Source organism: Eleginops maclovinus, chromosome 1 (genome assembly GCF_036324505.1).
Source record: "Eleginops maclovinus isolate JMC-PN-2008 ecotype Puerto Natales chromosome 1, JC_Emac_rtc_rv5, whole genome shotgun sequence".
NCBI lineage: Eukaryota > Metazoa > Chordata > Actinopteri > Perciformes > Eleginopidae > Eleginops > Eleginops maclovinus.
The window spans coordinates 8,514,721-8,534,398 of record NC_086349.1 but is presented as its reverse complement, the minus strand read 5'-3'; the positions used below and the strand labels follow the sequence as shown (position 1 = coordinate 8,534,398).

General features: G+C 38.5%; 1 protein-coding gene across 4 annotated transcripts; it reads left to right on the top strand.

Annotated features, from left to right (window-relative positions):
* The first annotated feature begins 3,893 nt into the window (after nt 1–3,893).
* fam131c (family with sequence similarity 131 member C) lies at nt 3,894–19,507 on the top strand. 4 transcript variants are annotated; one of them, XM_063890517.1, is made up of 8 exons: nt 3,894–3,921; nt 4,060–4,225; nt 8,284–8,355; nt 9,764–9,828; nt 12,708–12,795; nt 17,895–18,140; nt 18,407–18,496; nt 18,903–19,507. In XM_063890517.1, the coding sequence occupies exons 3-8, from the start codon at nt 8,325–8,327 to the stop codon at nt 19,175–19,177; spliced, it is 795 nt and encodes a 264-aa protein (XP_063746587.1). In that variant the 5' UTR covers nt 3,894–3,921; nt 4,060–4,225; nt 8,284–8,324; the 3' UTR covers nt 19,178–19,507. The 4 variants fall into 4 exon arrangements, with proteins under 4 accessions (XP_063746587.1, XP_063746611.1, XP_063746596.1 ...); XM_063890541.1 differs by lacking the exon at nt 3,894–3,921 and having other exon boundaries at nt 3,987–4,225; nt 12,711–12,795; nt 18,906–19,507; XM_063890526.1 differs by lacking the exon at nt 3,894–3,921 and having other exon boundaries at nt 3,987–4,225; nt 12,711–12,795.
* Nucleotides 19,508–19,678: the final 171 nt, after the last annotated feature.

The window sequence follows — 19,678 nt, the reverse complement described above, 5'->3', positions numbered from 1 at the left end:
TTCTGCATCAGCTCAGACCAGTTTTACTTTTCTGAGACAAAACATCCCAACCTGAGATTTACCACACCCATCTCAGCCTAACATAACCCTAAAACTGCTTTTCTGAAATCTCTGCGGTAGCAGGGTTGATGGTGTTAAGTAATTAAAGGTCACATGTATACCAATGTGGGCATTTTAGGAGATAAAGTTCTACTAAGGTCTGTATGGACAGCCAGTTTTTGTTTAACTTTTTGATGATATTTTTCCTTATTGTATTTGTTGTTTTTTAATAAAATAAGAATAACATTCAAGCATGACTTTTCCTCTCTAGAACAATTAACATTGTAGCAGCATAAAGTAAACCTAATATAGTTGTTTGAAAAGGGGCGGAGGGGGGGCAAATACAATAACACAAAATATTTTACAAAACTTAATTGTCATTTGTTGTATACATACAAATATATTAATATAAAATGTTTGGCATTACAGGCTAATAAGAGCTAAAAAACTAATTTGACAGAATTAAAGCCAGAATTTAGCACTAAATTAGCTGGAGGTAATACATTATTAGAAGAGCTATTAGGGTCAAAATAGCCCTTACTCCACTCAGCGGATATAGGGTAAGGGTGTATGTTACAAACAGGTCTTCAGTGTCGGAAGAGATGTTTTCAGGCATGGATTTAAGTTCACTATGTGGTCTATGCAAGCCAGAAAATCCACTTTTGATGGAAGGAGAGGAAGCACTGAGTGGACCAGTGGAGTAGGTTGAGTGGCTAGAGCTCTGATTGGTTGAGACAGCCGTCATTTGGAAAAACATATACCCTAAACACCAGAGTCAACTACTGGTCAAATATGTGTACACATACGAGGAATTTGACTCGGTTGTCAGTAGCTGTTAATATACATACAGAGAAAACAAATGTAGGAAGACATAAAAATAGACACACGGCTAAATGAAGATATACACACATAAACATATGGCTATTATTTTCATGTATGTAGGTACAGAAATAATCTTTAACTATAACACACGTACAGTTACTACAGTATGAACAGTATGTATATTTGCAGGTCAGAATAAACTCTATAAACAGGATTGTGATCTGGCGTAGAGTGTATGGCCGGGAGAAGAATGTTGAAATAAGATAAGAACTTAAGTGATACCACATCGGGAAATTGACTTTTTACAGCAGCTCAAAAGATTAAAAAAACAAAGGAAGAAGTCATTGAGTGATGAATACAAATAAACCAAGATAAAAAAACAAGACTAAAGTACAAATATAATAACATGGCTATATAAACTCATACTGATATGGCATAATCACTTGAAGAAAAAGAATCCATGGACATTAGTAAATTAAAAGTAATTTTCTTTTCCTGTGTACCAGCTTATCTTTAGTTAGGGTTTGCTGTTTTAAGTGATAGTCTGAATATCATAGGGATGTTAGGAGGTCTAACCCCTTTGACTACATTAGGATTTTGATAATGTCAAAAAATTCTAAAAAATGAGGTGCAGCCCAAGTGTAAAATTCACAAACATGAACCTAATTTGTGGGGGAAAACCAAGAGTGTCTTTCTACTCAAAAGCTTATGTTTCTTTTAATGAGAATCGAAAGATCTTTTGGAGCCAGTGTCTAGAGTACATCATTGGTGCTTCTACTTAAGCCAATAAGCTTTCAATTACTGCGGTGGTTCCTGTATATGGATGTGTTCTGGAGCGTTCACTTTAACCTTGTAACTGCATGGGTGGTATTTCCTGCATTAGTCCACATATGTGCCTCAGATTACATCGGATTAAATGTACTTTTTTTCTCCATCAAAAGAAGAACCAAGCTTTGGAAGTTAATGTGACATTTTAAAAGCAACAGATTTCCCGTAAAGAAGAGAGAAAAAGAGCTGTGTCATTATTCTGTTTGTCTTACCCAGCGTGATGCGTCTCTTTCTCAAACTTTATGACTTCTTTTTTTTCCCGCAAAGCTATTCTTTGTCTCAGCGCCCCCCCCCCCTCTTAATTTCCGCCTGTCTGCATATGTTTTGGAGGCCATTAATCGTCCCCTGCACAACATGCACCCCAGCAGATAATTACGGTCATTAAACCAATTAGGGAGCACATGGAGGGGAGGTTTCAGTCAGGCCCCGGGGCCTCCCACTGCTTCTCTACCAGGACGGCCGAGGTGGTCCGCTGAAACCCCGGCGAAGCCTTAAATAAAATAAAAAAAGGAGTGAATTACTTCAGCCCAACTCCTCTGGATAAATGCAATTTCCTGATGGTGTAGCCTTGAGACCTTGCCAACTTTACTGTCGGCCAGAAATAACCAAAGCCATTAGCCAGCAAAAGGCCTCACCATTTTCACATCAACAAAGCAGCAATTTAGCTTGGTGTCATCAAAATATGTTTTCCTCAGAGCTGAGAGTGCTATTTTGGTGCTTCTGTGGCGGCACACGGAGAAAATGAGAATAAGAGATCAGAAGTGGCAGGAATGGGAGGGATGAGCGGTCAATCTGCAGACAGTGGTTTTCAGCATGCTCTGTCTATCATGGGATTCTAGAGCTAATATTATGGTTTCATCGTGCCCGACACAGAGGGAGATCTGGCCTGGACACACAACACACACACACACATGCGATTACTCAGTTATTGAGACAAATGGAACTGAGACTTCCAGTCACCATCCACATGTGCAGGCAAGCCGCAGAAATTCCCGCACACATCCTCAGAAGGTCTCACACTGTTACTCATTCCAGGACAACTCGCTGTCCTCCGCTGTTTCGGCAAGGTGTTTCCCAGCACTCTTGAGTGTTGCGCTTGGCATGTGTTTCTCCAAAAAACGGCAAAGAAAAGCAAAAGTGAAAGCCAGCAAAGAACAAGCAGCTCCACAAAGGTTTTCTCCGCTTACTCCTTAATGGCATGTAATAGTAAAATGTAGATATTTTTATGACTCCGGAATAAAAAGGAAAATGTATAAAATCCTGCACTTTGAGGGATAAGATCATGGCAAACACATTAGGGCTCCGTCTATCACTTTTATGTCAATGATGTGAGCTTTATTCACCGGCTCTTTAGCCTTAGAAGTTAGCAAATGTAGACAGTAAACGAGAAATGAAACACGAGAAATTGATGAACTAATGGAGGAAATCAAATTTGAAAGACTTGAATTTATGGTTTTAGCCACTGTAGCCGCAGACGCTGCACAGAGGAACTGGGCAAATGGATCAAATGTTTTCTTTAACAATTGGTTGCCCTTCTTAATACTAAGCGAGACATAGTAAGGTAATAATATTGACCTTCTCGTCGAACAAAGATAGCAAATAAGCGCATTTCTCAAAATGGTTAAACATTGTCTTAAAACAAGGTACCCTGAAAAAGGTTTGCAGGTTATGTTTGTGCTTTTTCTGTACTTAAGCATCAAGATTTGTTTTCCGTAAAAGATTACATTTTATACTTCTATACTACTATAAGTTAAACCCTACTATTAAACATAACATAGGTGCATGTGTTGGAACCTGATGTGAAAAAGGAATTAATATCTCTTATGTTTGAAATCTTTCTGTCTACTCAATAAATAATTTGCTTTGAAAGCACTTCTCTGATTTTCTGTGATTTTTCAAGTGCAGATCATTTAAAAAAACTTTCTTGGATTATCTTTTTAAAGTTTGACAATTCAGATCCAATTGTCCTTGGGAACGGTTGCTTTTCTCCTTTTTCACTAGTACTGCCAACGTTGACACGTTTTCCTGTGTATTTCATTAATCATTTCACGCCAGTGTTTAATTTTATTTAATACATGATCAATGAATGACACAAGCTCATCAGTTTGTTTAAAGGTGATTGTTGCTCCTGGGGTTTATCACAGGCTCAATCAAGTAAAGTGCAAACAGGTGTGTCTCATTAAGTCCTGTGAGCAGGGAGGGGCTGGGCACTGATGAGATGTAGAAAGATAGGTAAGATATTACTGCAGCTAATTACATTCTATAATATTTTGTGTGCTTAATGGTTTGTGGATAGGGGCCCATAGATAGATTGAATTGAAAGCAGGAACTTTGAGATGTTGTATTAGTGATATGTTCATTATTTTCTAGAATTGGAAAGATGGCTTGATTTAGCTCACCCTACACTCACCTGGTCAGATGGTACGTTCCAGTTAGGTGAGGCTAAGAAGCTCTACTTCTGCTTATCGACCTGATTCTTCAACATCCATTTTTCATCTTTTTCCATTCCCACACTGTCTAATCTGCCCTTTCTAAGGTAAGGGCACAACATCCTCAATCTCCAGAAAAAGACCATATTTAAGTTGGTAAATTCCAAACATATGTAGATCTTAATATTTAAAAAAGCTCCTCAAATCATATTGAATTGTGATGCCTAGTTATTTCATTTTATTTCTGTGACGCACCTCTGGCCCACGCCACATTGCATTACAATGTATTTTGGTATAAAATACATCTTTATTCTTTAAAATAAAATATTTCAAATAACAAAATCTACATCTTTACACTGAAAGAACTGTTTCATATCTACAGTTCATCCTGAAAAACACATTGGTCTTCACACCCGCACTTTCTCAAAATAACTTGATAATGTTTTTTATGTAAACAGCCAAACGTTATCTTTCTGCTTCATGCATATTGCAAAATCAACATTTTTAGAGTAAATCAGGCAATGGAAAACAAAATAGAACTTATCAGTCCAACATCACATAGCACAGAGCATTTCTGGCATACTGTCTGTAAACAATAAGTGATAAAATACCAGATCTCCAAAGGTCACATGAGGATGCTTTATAAATAAATGATATATAATTGTCATACTATATTTGTATCATTCCAACATAGCTTTGGTTGAGTCCATTTATCATCAGACCATGCTCTTTATCCTAACCAAATCCTCAGATTCTCTGAACAATGATAAATGTTGAGCTTCTCGTTATTTAGAAATGGCCCATTTAACCCATAGTTATAGAACAATTCGCCCAAGAGCCAGTTTTCTGCCAAATCAAGTATCTGATTGCATAACTTATCTCAGAGCAAGCCTCAAATATAAGCAGCTGGATTTTTGATCAGAAAGTGACAATTTGAGTTTGAGAAACTTGAATACAGTAGAAACTTTATTTCAGTCAACTTCAACCTCATTTTATAGTTTATATTGCAGTATAAAAACTGTAGTTTTATCTTATTTACTTTCATAATAATGGGGCATTTGGGATGTAAACCACAACAGCAGCAGTCCAAAAGTTCAAAACTCTCTGATCTTAGCTTCCCATTTTATGTCTGAGCCTTGTGCCATCTGCCAAACAAGGCTTCATCAGAGCCTCATCAGGACTGATTGTGTTGCATGTGGTCCTACAACCTCAAGGAGAGCTACTGTGGCCAAACCATGTTAAGTTTTCATATAACATTTGGTTGTTCTTGAGGCTGACCTTTGGAGGAGCTTAATGGGAAGCTCTGTGTGTTAAATGCGGAGCTGTGTGAATGTGAAGCAGGGTGGCTCTATTAAAAGCAGGGTGGTCTGTCTGCTTGACCTTGCGCAAGGTTTAAAATATACCTCAATGATTTTCCCATCATTTTTAAATCACAACAGTGGGGAATTCCCACATTTTGACACAGACTGCAACAAATACAAGTGAAAGGTCCCCAGAAAAGGGATTATTACCCATTAGAGAATCAAAGTAATCACTCTCTTACATTTCATCGTAACTTGACAGGTTAAACTGAGCTGTGTTTCATGTGTGATGTGCATAAATGCCACTGCTTGAGAATCATCCAGTATTGAAAGGCTTCCAATCCCTCAATGGACCGCAGAGATGACTGCTGCTGAATATCTGTGGCTTCACAGTGAAGAGCATCACAACTACTGGGCCAAAACCCACATTCTCATCTGATGAAATTCAAGATTCATTTCATTTGATGGGAGATCTAAGGAGACCACATATTCAGTCACACACATGGGACATAAGAAAGCCGTTTTTGTTTTACAGTACATATTAAGAACTCCACTCAGTGCCAAAAAAGGTTTGCACAACAACAGGTTTCTGCAAGGAGGAAAGAATTTCTCATTCTGGACTGAATTATTGTTAGGACACTACATGTATCAGGCATCAACAGGAAACACTTATGAATAGTCGTGGCGTTGCTTTCCAGGATACAGAAGCGATAGAAAAACTGCTGCACTTTGTCTTTTTCACCACAAGAGGTCAGACTGCTCTAACCAGCCCTCTCCTCTGTCATGAGGCATCTCAATCAGAGATCTGAAAGAGATTTTGGTAATGTTTTAAAACATCATTAAGAATATTCAAGGTGGATTTTAAAAGAGGCCCTTGAATGAGCTTCCTGAGGGTTTTCCAGGTCCAAAAAATATGTCTTTTTAGGTGTCACTTTTCCAGTAGTCCCTACTTCATTCCAGTGGTCCAGATTTTAGGGGCACAAGGATTTCAGGTTCAGGTTACTTTTTGTACCTGAAGGTAGATTTAGATTGCTGTTCAAGGTTTAGACAGACATGATAACAGTACCGTATGTAAGCCTTGTATAACCAGTTCACCAATAGAAATAGGAAACTTTAAACAAAGGGTCAACATGATTTTTAAAACTTTTTTCCAAGGTTTTCCAGTTCCTTTAGTGTGTTTAGGGTTCCTTGAGGAGGTTTTAGGTTTTCAAGAGCTCCAGTAGTCCTGATGAAATTTGGGCTCTTTTGGTGGGTTACTTGGGGCAAATCACATTTTCTGATGGTGGTTTAGGGGTCTATAGGGACCTTTTTTAAAGGAGATCTTGAGCACTTCAAAATGTTATTAGTGCCCTGTCGAGGGCCTCCTGAAAACAAAACTTCAGCAACCACTTTCAGAAACACATGGAGCACTAAAAGCAGCCTGCAACAGTTAATACCCCCTGGAAAGGATTTTTAAAGGGTCCTTGATGAGGTTCCAGCATAATAAAATGTTATGGAACTAAGGATGGTCTGTACTGTTGTTCTGTTCCTAGCTTGTGACTGGTTCCAAAGTAACTTAAGGCACCCAACCGCTACCTTTTGTGAATATAAAAACAAGGACAGAAATTAGGGCAAGAGTATACTTTTCTCTGCCAAGGGCAAATAAAAGGAAAACAGGTTCTTACTGTTTGGAAAATAAACATTGTTCAACATATCCAACAGCTGTTTCTGATTTAAGCTGAGATTTGTTTGAATGCTGATGTCAGCGTCCAGTGTTCTGCTCACTCCATCTGCACTATCCTCCGCTGCCCATCAAAAGACGTTTCTTTGCCTCCTTTCTCTCATAATTAGTTGGATCAGAAAAAAAAAAACCTCAAACACAAGGTGTCTTGGCTGCCATGGCAACAGGATTTTCCCCTGAATTCTTATCGCGAGACAAACGGAGACAAAATGTGGAAGCATTGTGATCGTTTCACATTTTGTGTGTGTGTGTGTGTGTGTGTGTGTGTGTGTGTGTGTGTAAAGGTGTATGCTTTATCGAGAAGGCTACATTTGGTAATTTCAAACAGCAGACGAAATCTGTCATAACTGAAACAACTAATCTCTATGAACCAAAACTCACTTTGGACATGTAAAAACAGTTATTTGACAGTGGAAAACCTGAAACAATGCTTTTCTAAACCCTGAAATCTCCAATTTTGACATCAATGGTAAGTTAGATTTAAGTTTTTCAAACACTGTAAGTTACATATGTCACAAAACAAATGTGTTTGAGGAGACCATCTAACTCTCACTACTTAAGTAGCCATAAAATGCCAGGATTATTTTTTTATTTTGAACCACGTGTATAGATAGATAGATAGATAGATGAATAGATAGGTACTAACTTTAATGTGTATTAAAACAACGCCATGCACTCTGTGCATTACTAGCTGCAAGTTAAGGTTGTATAGCATGGTGCTGAATTGTTAGCATATATTAAATTTTAATATTCAACATTTAGATTCGTCAGCATATCAAGCCCTCTTTCCACAGTGAGACTCTCCTTTATACAGTACAGTGAACAGAGTGGGAGGAGAATAGAAAAACAATTGAAGGGAGGAGATTCGAAATCGTCAGTAAACAGGCATTCATGTATTCTCCCCTATTTCTCTCTCTCTTTATCTCCCCTCCCCACACTTTATGTCACTCTCTCACCTCACTCCTCTTATACAGAGAAGTCAGGCAATGCATCAGCCTGCCGCTCATCTGCTCTCACTCCCCCCCCCACCAGCCTCAGTTCCTCTCTGCTCCTCCGCTGACTGACACTGCTAATACCTCTCTCTCTCTCTCTCTTCCCTTCCTTCCTCCCCTTTATTCATCCCTCTCACCTCCTCATCCTCAAGCCACCATGGTGAACAGATAACCTTCCAGCCGTCCTGACACCATGGGTGCCTGCCTCTGCAAAGGTCACAAAGGTCAGTCCACCTGTTTTATGTGTGTCCCAAGTCTGTGTGTCTGTTTGAGTGTCTGATCATCCTGCAGGAAGTGTTGATAGCATTCAGAAACATTTCAGGAGTTGCGTCACGCTTTCAAGGGGTAGCTCTACAAATCACAGTAAATTAAAGTAACATGATCCCTGAGACGTCAACAACCACCATGTCTTTTTAAATGCAAGTGTTTGCAGGATGAAATGATTCACCATATGTTGAAGAATTCAGCCAAAAAGCTTGTTTTTATTTGCGTAGCTATTTTGGATCAAAGAGCAGACATTGCTTTTTGAATTAGACTTGGGGGGTGCCGGGGGCTGGGAGGAATGATGGAAGGCTCATCTCCAACTTGTCGTGACGTGAAGATGGCTCTTATTTCTCCTTGCCCTAGGTGGAAATATATTAGTGTTTGTTGTCTGGATAAAATAAAAGCAGGGTGTCTCTCAGGAATAACACTAAAATGAATGTGTGTCCTCAAAAGATGTAATAAAGTGTACCAGCTGTCTGATATACCTCTAAAAAGACTTGTTATTTTGTGAGTGTTTAACATTCATGTCACATTCCCACAAATATTTTTAGCCTGCGATGTTTTGTCACCTTATCTTGACTGCTTTCGTTCAGAAAAAGGGTGAGATTCAAACAATTTAGAGGGTGATGAGAGCAATGCTTTCAAGCTGGGAGGACAGAGGGAAAGCAGCTGCGAGGCTCCAGACAGACAGCTAAGAGAACAGCGGGAGTGTGAGTGTGTTCATGGTTCAGGAATCATGATGGCTTTCTTGACCTGCTCATATCATGCAATGAAGCCAGGGACCAGATCGTGACTTAAGTAAACGGAGGGCTATCAGTCGCCTTCTGTTGGTGTTGCGTTTCCATAGCGACAGCCAATTGTCTTGACGACACATCCCGGGGGAAACCCTGTGTGTGTGTGTGTGTGTGTGTGTGTGTGTGTGTGTGTGTGTGTGTGTGTGTGTGTGTGTGTGTGTGTGTGTGTGTGTGTGTGTGTGTGTGTGTGTGTGTGTGTGTGTGTGTGTGTGTGTGTGTGTGTGTGTGTGTGTGTGTGTGTGTGTGTGTGTGTGTGTGTGTGTGTGTGTGTGTGTGTGTGTGTGTGTGTGTGTGTGTCCGTCGACCTGTCTAATGATGTTAACTCCACTTCCCTCTGAGCCCATGCTTCATTTCCTTTTGTCATTAATTTGGACCTCATCACCATCAATTAAAAATCAAATAGGCAGAGAGGCTTCAGTTGTCTATTTGTCTCTCATCCATTATATATGAGCCTCGCTTGACCCCTGGCCATAAGAGACAACTGGGTTTTGAATTTAAAGACTCTATGACACACTTAGAGCATGGATCTGACGTGTGTGTGTGTGTGTGTGTATGTGTGTGTGTGTTTTTGCAGAGCTCCACTATCCTATGACAGTACGGCAGGATCAGACTGTGGAAGGTCAGCCATCATCTGAAGAGGTGAGTCACATTTACTGTAGATTTAAACACAAAGCTACACATTTTGGCTTTAACATTCTCCAAGCCCCAGTATTATAACAGTTTTAAAGGGGCCCTTTTATGCTCATTTTCAGCTTCGTTTTTTATTTTGTGCCTCTACTGTGACATGTTTACATGCTTTAATGTTGAAAAAGCTCTTTATTTTTATCATACTGCCTGTGCTGCAGTACCTCTTTTCACCCTCTGTCTGAAACCAGAGCCCAGTCTGCTCTGATTGGTTAGCTGGATAGCTCTGTTTTGATTGTTCAACTGCTTAGCAATGCCCCTTAGCCTATAACTTACAATGTGTTTGAGAGCTAGCCAATAGAAACGGTTGTGTTATATAGTGATGTCTTTATGTCATGGAAGTAAACAAAGGAGTCTAAATGCAATCTTTAAAAGGGTGTGGGAGAGAAACTCCCTTTATCGCTAACTTTGAGATTTCAGCCTTTGCAGACCATTTACATGCACAAAAACACACAAAGCACATTAGGGCCACTTAAACTAGCTCTTTAGTAGAAAATATCGTCCCTAAAAAGCTCTGATGCTGAGTTCTTTGAACTATCCAGAGTAATGGGTCTGCAATAAAAAATTTTAAAAAACCTTAAATTCTTCAAAGTGAAACGTTTTGATGTTTTTTTAAAATTAAAGGAAAAGTGTGGGCTTGGATGACTGTGGTGGGATTGAAACTGAATGTAAGTTGGTTCAAATAATACAACCTATCTCAGATCAACTAATCATGTTTGCAAAAACAAATTTTGATGCAGCTGATGGGGAACAAATGTGCATAAACATATATAAAATAACTAACTCAAAATAATACATGTAAAGATTATAGTTCAAGATTATAAATCACATTTCCAGATGTTGGAGAGAATGTGGTGTGCAGATCATAAAACACAGTCATATATTTTGGTCATGTAAAGCTATTAGTGGTTTCTGAGAACATTTTATGGAGAGAACTGAAATAATTTGTTTTCTTCTCCAATAATCCTCAACTTGGAAAATACTATTATGTAAACTCCATTCATTTAAATTGTATTGGGGTAGAGGAAGAAACTTGCACAAACAATATCTCAAATTCTGGAAAAATAAAACTAAACACTAATTCCATCAGATAAAATATGTTTCTCTGTGATAAGGATTAAATAACCCTTTCAGTGTTTGCCTGCACAGTTCTACTGATCGAGTGAAAGTGAAATGATCAGAATGACCCCATTACCGGTCTGCTTCAAAGGATATACAATTATTTTAACAAAAACCGCATGGCTCAGATTAACTTGCCATTTAGATGATTATCTGCCTATTATTGTACATGTTTACTGCACAGTGAGGTTAATGCAGCCGTCTGGCTCTATTTTACAGTTTATATCTTTTTAACAAACAACATGTTCAGTCTGCTCCTCAACTAGGCTCCAGCACGCTATCCATGCTTGTTTCTGGAGTGATATTGCCAAGATGATAGAAGCTTTTTGTCTATATTTGTGTATTCAATAACAACATTCTACAAAATGTTTAATATTGAAACACTTTTAGTCCTCTTACCTCAGGGTACATTTTCATTTTATCTTGACAGTTTGAATAACATTTGACATCATTTGTACTTTTAACATGCTTTGCTAAATGTTAGCTAATGTAGCTTATGCAGGCCTAAAGCCTTCACAATTCTAGTGTCTCCATAAGTATAGAATCAGATACTGGTCAAATGTATACCGTTTTTGTATAAAATGATTTATTGTCAGTAAAAACGAACTAACCAAATAGTTATTGTTTTGAATTTACCAGTTTGGTGTCAAGCTAACTGTAGCTAAGGTTGCTAGCTAGCTGGGAAGCTAGCAAAAGAAACGTTAAGGTTTTACTGTCACAGGACAAAATGAGACTTTTGTGATTGGCGTTATTACTGATATTTACTAAAGTATCATTTGTTTTGTTCTAGATTATGAGCATTTGTTGAATTTAATTAATTTCCAGCCTTTTTATAACCTTTATTCTGCCTTTACAAGGTAGGCTACTAAGCTAAACCTTGGCTTAGAAAATAAGTTAAAACAAATATTTAACCTACCAAACCATATCTTACAATGACTGTTAAATGTTGTCTACCAAATTTAATGGTGTTATCGTAAAACAGTCATTAAATAATGATACATTGTGGTTGATTAAAAATAGCAGTTATAAAGATGGATTTGCAGTGACCACACATCTGGCAATGATGCAGTTAATTTGAAACAGCCTTAGTTTGCCCAAGGGAAACGATTCATTTTTTTATTTGTTCATTTCAAATTGAAGTGACTTTTGTCTGTAGTGATTTCCAACAGAAATACATTTAAGTGGAACCTCGCACTAATGTGCAAACATGTACCTATAATGTGTTATTGCTTGCAACATCTTTTGAAAAAATCCAAGGTTTTTCTCTCAGTATACTGTATTATCAGATTACTGTCATCAATAAACTGAGAGAAATGTCTTTGAAATTAAGTTTTTCTTTCCATACTGATTGCCGCTACTTCGCAAATTCCTCCACTTGAGTGTGATTGCAGGATTTTGACAATAGCTGGCTTTCATTGTCATTATCACCAGTTTGTGTGTGTATGACCAGTTGCGTCATCACGTATAAAATGTCCAAAAAAGAGTAGGGTGTATGTAAAGTGCTTGTGTTTGTATAGGATATAGGTGTTTGTGCTGTTTTCCTGTGAATAGGACAATCATACAATGTAGTAACCTGTACTGATGCAAATTCCCTCTATCAAAGACCCATGTCACATGTAGACCACATGCTAACATAAGCTATTATATCAATTTTGTTAAAGTTGCATCAATGCCAAACATGTGATATTCTCGCTTTTCTTGTGCATTGTATTAAGCAGGATGGCCAGAATCCGTCTAACGGCAGTGTGGCTGATAAAACCAGCGGCTATGATATTGGCCAGCTGGCTACCTCCTCTCTGATGGGTGAGACATACACACACACACACACACACACACACACACACACACACACACACACACACACACACACACACACACACACACACACACACACACACACACACACACACACACACACACACACACACACACACACACACACACACACACAATACCAGTTCATGTTGTGTTATTATTATGAATCCAATATATTGGACTGGTAGAGCAGCAAGCTAGGAAATTGTATTAGTAACCGTCGGAGATAACTCGTTTAATTTCCCATCTCCTTCATGCTGTTTCTCGCTCTTACTCATATCCTGTAATGCCAGTGTAACCAGACAGGCATGAGTGAACCATAAGGTACAAGTTCACACATGTTTTCTTCTCTCATTTGATTTTTTTCCCTCGCTTTTGATTTTGGTATCTACTTCTCTTCTGCATCCTGCGTCTGTCGGCCTCTTTTCCACTTCTTCCTTCTCTCTGCAGGAGGTTAATTATGAGACTTAATGTGGTATGCTTTGCTGAACTTTTACCAGTGAAAGCTCCTCTAGCACCCTGACAGTATAATTATGAAGGCTGTTATAAACGCATAAATATATTACATAAATACAGACATTCAGGTAGACAGCTGAGAGGCTGACACCTGCTCTGAGAGTGACAGAACCGGTCCAGTAAAATATAAATTTAAAAAGCTTTTTGACATTTACTCAGACTTAATCGCTTGTCAGTCATCACTTCAATTGGCGGACCAAGTTGTGCAGAGCTGTGCAATCACAAAGTGCAACTGACAACCTAATTGCTCAAATCAGATCACACTGTGCAATCTAAAATATTATTGTACAAATATAATTATACTATGAAGAATAGAAGGCAAACATGAGCGCTACATTTGTTCTTTTATCTTAATGTGGTTTGATAGATTTATCACCCCAATGGGATTTTAATAACATCAAACGTTTAAAACCCACAAATTGAATAGTGTTGAAAAATCACAAGGGTTTATCACTATGACATTATTGAGGTGCAGATTTTATGCTGACAGTTAGTTTATGAAATGAATGAGTATAAACATGGTCATTAAATCATAATTCAATATTTCCCAGGCACAAGTTGAACATTTGGTCTAATCGGAAGGCCATCAATTGTATTAGCCATTAATTTCCGTTTGTGGAAAATGGTTCACTGTTTCGAACATGCTATCCTTATACCGGTAGTATTAGTCATTTTTGGATGGCTAGGTAAAAAAATGACAGGAATTTTACTCAGGAGACCAGAGTTTTTGAAACTGAAAGTAAGCACGTTGAGTTAATAGAAGTTAAGCTAGGTTAGTCACATGCTACGTGACATATTTAACATCGTAACTACATGCTATACTTATTTTTACATACATAACCAAGCATCTAGCCGTTCAGTTTTGAAACACTGTTGAGTGGTTTGAATTCAGCACAGCTTCACTACTACTAAAAATGTGCATGTTAGCATGCTGACATTAGCATTCAGCTAATACCGCCACTAGACCTAGGTAGAGACTCACAGAGCTGCTAACAAAGCTGCTGACTCTTGACTAATAGTGTTTGCGAAAAGTCATGTAATCTAACACATGCCTGACACATTGATAAGAATCATTTTAATTATCAACCTCTAAAACATTTTTTGGATGCTAATTGTTTTGTTTTTTACCACAGTCACGGCTGCAGCTTTAATTATTATATTTTTTCTATGTTTCAGCCCACTAGAGCTTGAAACAATCACTTGTCGCTTGCCAACAGCAATTTACAAGAATTGACCCCCTTTTAGGATGTGAATAAATCGTATTTTCCTCGATGTATTCCCATACTGGCTGGTAAATAACAAAGCTCTGTAGGCAGCACCTACATCTTTCATCTCACTTCATGTTTGTCCATCTGTCTGTGTTGGTTCATCCGCTCTGTTTCCTCACAACATACAGCAGGGAGTCACGCTTTGCATAATGCAATATATATTTTGTATATTTTTGCAAAGGGACTTATTCCTGACTGACTCTGTTTTCTTCATTCAATGTTGTAGCCCTATCATTGCTTACAGCATACAGTCAATACCTTCTCCTACAATTGGACCTCATTAATATATAAGAACAACGTTCTAATTGAATGGAAATAACGTCACTGCATTGCTATGACACACGGTTTTTTTGTTTTAGCGACATTCATTTGGTTTTCTGGAACTCCTCAAGGTATTTGTGATACCCTTTATTAAGATCCAGGCAATCCTGCCCATTTCCTCTAAAATTAACACTGACTATACAGTAGCTGTGACGTTACATCTGGACAGTTTAACAATTTTTGATTGGTTACATTTTATACCAAACAAATGTTGGACTTACATAATGCAGATTTAGCAGCTAATGTTAGCGTCGGACATTAGCCTCAGCAGTTTATATCGATCCAAAACAGCTTGTGAATACTTACATTTGACAGGTGGCTAGAAACAAAACTCTTAATGAAAATCCACTCAATAACCTTTATTATATATTCAGGTTATGTGTATATGCTGCCCCTAAGTGGCCAAAATAAATCAATGCAGCTTGATGCTAACACATCTAATATAATGCAATCTTTTTCCTTTTCGTCACACTGACAATTAGACATTTTTCTATATTGCTTCTTGCATATGAAAAGCAGAATGGAATTCATAGAATTTCTAATCATTAACTAGACACTTTCATTCATAGTTTTAGTTGGAATGGTTAAATCCAATGCAATATATACCTTCAGACCTATATAGCGATATACAGTTTCAGTTTTCAATGCTCTCTCTCTTGCACTATAGCTACTAATCAGTAGAGAAATTGGCTATCATGGTGTTCCCTCTGAATTCAGAAACATGATTATTCTGTGGCCTGCGACATTTGCCAAGTAGGATGTGGTCCTTTTAACACTGAAATGCAGAAAGTAAGGCCAAAATATCCAATTTATAAAACAAATGGGATTTTTTTTTCAGTGTGCACATGACTTGAATATATGCAAACATAGCTTCCTCACCATTGAGCCAGAACAGAGTCTCATTATAGTCATAACAGTGTGAACGCGGAGTGAGATAGCACATGCTCTAGTTGTTGGGCTTCCACAGAAATACTTTCAATTAGCCCAGGCTGTATGACTTCTTCATTTAATTGTTTCCATTTCCCTCCAAACGTGTAACCTTTTCCTTGTTCTGACTTTTTCTTCTTACTTTAACCTTTCCTCCTCTTTCTATTTTGCCATTTTGCCTTTCAACCTTTCCTTTTTGCTTCGCCTCTTCATTTCCCAAGACCTTTCTGATCTTGTCTCCTCTGATTAAAAGAGATGATGGCTCCTTTGTAGACTTTCCCAGTGATTACAGGTTATGAAGAACATATTTTTGCAGAGATTAGATACTGCCCGACAAGAATCCATTTAGTTAAAGCAAAAGGGCTGCGAATTTGAGTCCGTCACAAAAATTAGGGCCTGAGATTTAACTTGGACATTACTAACTTGAAAAAAGGCCCTTATATATTTCAAATCGGATGCGGTTCTGATTAGATTTAATTGAATGTTCACAATCGGCACCAACCACAGACAGAAAATATCTTGAGAGTCTTATAGAAAGTGACAGGCAGGCCTTGAAACGTCACATTACTTGAGATGTTTATGTTTAATTATGTTCTAGACAAAACTAAAGTCATGTAAGAGGCAGTACGACTGCATACAAAGTAAATGAAGAGATGCATATTGGTGCCAGTATTCTGTCTGACCCACCTTTCAGAGGCACCATTATGCTTTTTGTGGCTCTCTCTTTCCTGTAGTGTGTTTTTATAAAGGTTTTTTATGAATGTAAATAGACTGCAAAGACTTAAGAGGGAGTTTCTCTCCCAGACACTCCCCCCTCCGCCTGAAATGCATTTGTTAATTCCGTAACATAATTGTCATCACTATGTAACACTCGCGCTTATATTGGCTAGTACTCCAATACATTGTACGTGATAGGCTAAGGGGCGGGACATCTCTCAGCTGTTGAGAAATTGCAACAGAGCTGGCCAGCTAACCAATCAGAGCAGACTGGGCTCTGGTTTCAGACAGAGGGTGAAAAGAGGTGCTGCAGCACAGGCAGTATGAGAAAAAATAAAGAGCTTTTTGAACGTTAAAGCATGGAGACATGTCACAGAAGTTTTACAAAATACAATTATGAACCTGAAAATGAGCATAATAGGCCCCTTTCAAACCACAGTTTATAAACTGTAAAGATGTGTTTGTTTATTTAGATCTGGAAATAAATAACAAAATGAAACGAAAGACCAAAGTTGTGTCTCTGTTAATAAATGTGCATTTATGGAAATTGAAAAATATTATAATTTCTTTCATATCAAGTTATAATAATATTTGTTTTCTATGAAATGACCTTCATGCAGTGCTGCTGAAGTGCAGCCAGTTATAAACAATTACATTTATAATCCTCTCCAAAATCATCTCGGGTGCTGCGTTTCCACTTTTCTCCAATTTATTTTTTATGGCGTTCGATATCAGAGTGCGGCAGCAGAAACTCAAGTGTTTATCATGCTAAAAGTATTGAATTTATTTTCAAGTATTACAAACCAAACTTGATTTGTATCATACAAGAAATGCAGCACAGAGTGAGGGAAAACAGACAGATAATTAACATAAAAACATGGATAGAATTCTATAATAAATGGAAAATAAATGCCACTTTATAAATTAGGATAAAAGAACAAGATGAAATACGAGACAAAGAATGCAAAATATAAGATGGTTAATAAAACCCACTGAGAAATAAAAAAAACATTGGAGCTGGCACCCATTTTTATCATTCACATATACATTGATTAACACTTCGGCAGCATCAAAATGCTCCATTCTCTTCTGTTTATATCAGTGTCATATATTATATGTTTTGTAGTATTCTTCCTTAAGTACACTCTACATATAAAACCATTTTATGATTCATATTCCTCAGTGTGTTCTTCTTCCATTTCTATTCTCCTGTCCCTTGCCCTTTTTTCCATTTTTCTGCCCTCTTCAATCCCTACTTTCCTCTGCTACCACACGTACTGTATGTCCACCTAATCCACTTTATCCACATGTGTCCTTCTGTCTGTTCCCCTCACTTAGGAGTGGTGGCCACAATAAAGGAGCACATCACCAAACCGACGGCGATGGCCCAGGGGCGCGTTGCTCACCTGATTGAGTGGAAGGGGTGGGGTGGAGGAGGCCAGGCTGGGGGGGGTGTGGGCGGATGGAGCGGGAACTGGGCTAAAGGAGGAGGAAGCTGGGGGGGGGTGAGTGCCGAGCTGCAGGAGGATGAACAGTTCTACTCCCAAATGACGGACGAGATCAAGGAAGCTCGCTTCGCCGCAGGTGAGAATACACGAGGGGATTAAAGTGAAGAAAAATAAGATGCTGGAGTGTCGCTCAAATCCCTCAGGCATGGTTTCTGTTCAATTAGCCTGTACAGAGGGAGAATCTAGACAAATCAATAGTCCTTAAGACGTGCCATGACAGTGACTTGAATCGAGTGCACTTATTCGATTTCCCCTTTGTCTGTGGAGTTGGGAGACTTGGTAAAATAAACAACTGGGGGTAGACTTTCAAGAAAAGGAGCATTAAATGTGTTTGTTTCACAGGAGTGGCGGAGCAGTTTGCCCTGGCCGAGGCAGCCATGAATGTGTGGTCGATGACCGATGGCTTAGAGCAGCCCTCCACCAGTTTACAAGGTTTGTCCTGTTAAAGAGCTTTTTTTAGTTCATATATATATGTATATATATATATATATATATATATATTGTAGGTTACTAACTGGAGAATATTTACTGTATTTCAAAATCTCAAAAATGTGTCCACATGCCCCTTGTGATTTGACAGGATTTTACATACAGAAATAGCTCTCTCATGGTATAAACACTTATAAAAGCTACATTCTGCAGCTGCTTCAAAGTGTCATCTTTTTTTGATTCAATTCAAGCAGCGAGAGCATCTGTGCTGTTTCTAAAATATACTGTTTTAGAGAGAAGAGCTTCTAAATCCACTACAACCCAAATGCACCTAGCTGCCTGGAAAACGATTTCAACTGTTTTTTCTTGTAGCAACCATTCCACTGACACTGTAATTTTCCCTCCTCAGCAGCACAAAGCCACTTCCTGTCACAGTTCCTGCTGGACGGTGGAAGTGTCAGTGTTCCTCAGCACCTGTACAGCATCCATGCCCAGACCTACGGGGACAACAGGGCGGCCAACCTCGTCTTTCAGCCAACGTTGGACCCCATTTCATCGACGTCCAACAGCCACCAGGACAGAGTTGGACCCCTGCAGGTGGACAGAAGCACTGCCACTGCAGAGGCTGCCGTCAGACATGTGGACAGCAGCTCACTGTCCGAGGATGACGTATTTTATAACTAGCAGGCCAGCAAACTCGATGGCAATCTCTCAAATGAGCCTCACTGAGAGGACTCCACCAGCAGGGACTGATTTGAAAGATAAACACAGACATCTGTGAGACATTTCAAGAGGCTATTCCTCAAATGACCTGTCTGGGCCCACTCCTCAGAAAAGACCCCAGATTGTATTTTCTCCCCTGTCCAGGTGTATACTCTTGTGAATGTACATAGTTCCATTTTCATTTTATATTCAGTGTACATTAACACTTTCATATTATAGGTAGAACTGAACTGTGAAGAGTCAACAGAAATGATGTTAAATATCTTGTTAATAAACATACATTTTAATATACGAGCTGTGTAGTTCCCATTTTTACTTCCCATTGAAGAATCAAACACAAGTCCAAACTAAAGCAGAAAATACGAAAGGAAATGAAAGTGTATTGTCTTTCCGGTTTAACATTTCTATCTTGAGAAAAGTGTGTTGTAAAGAAAAAGTCCAATTATCTCTCCGTCTCCTGGC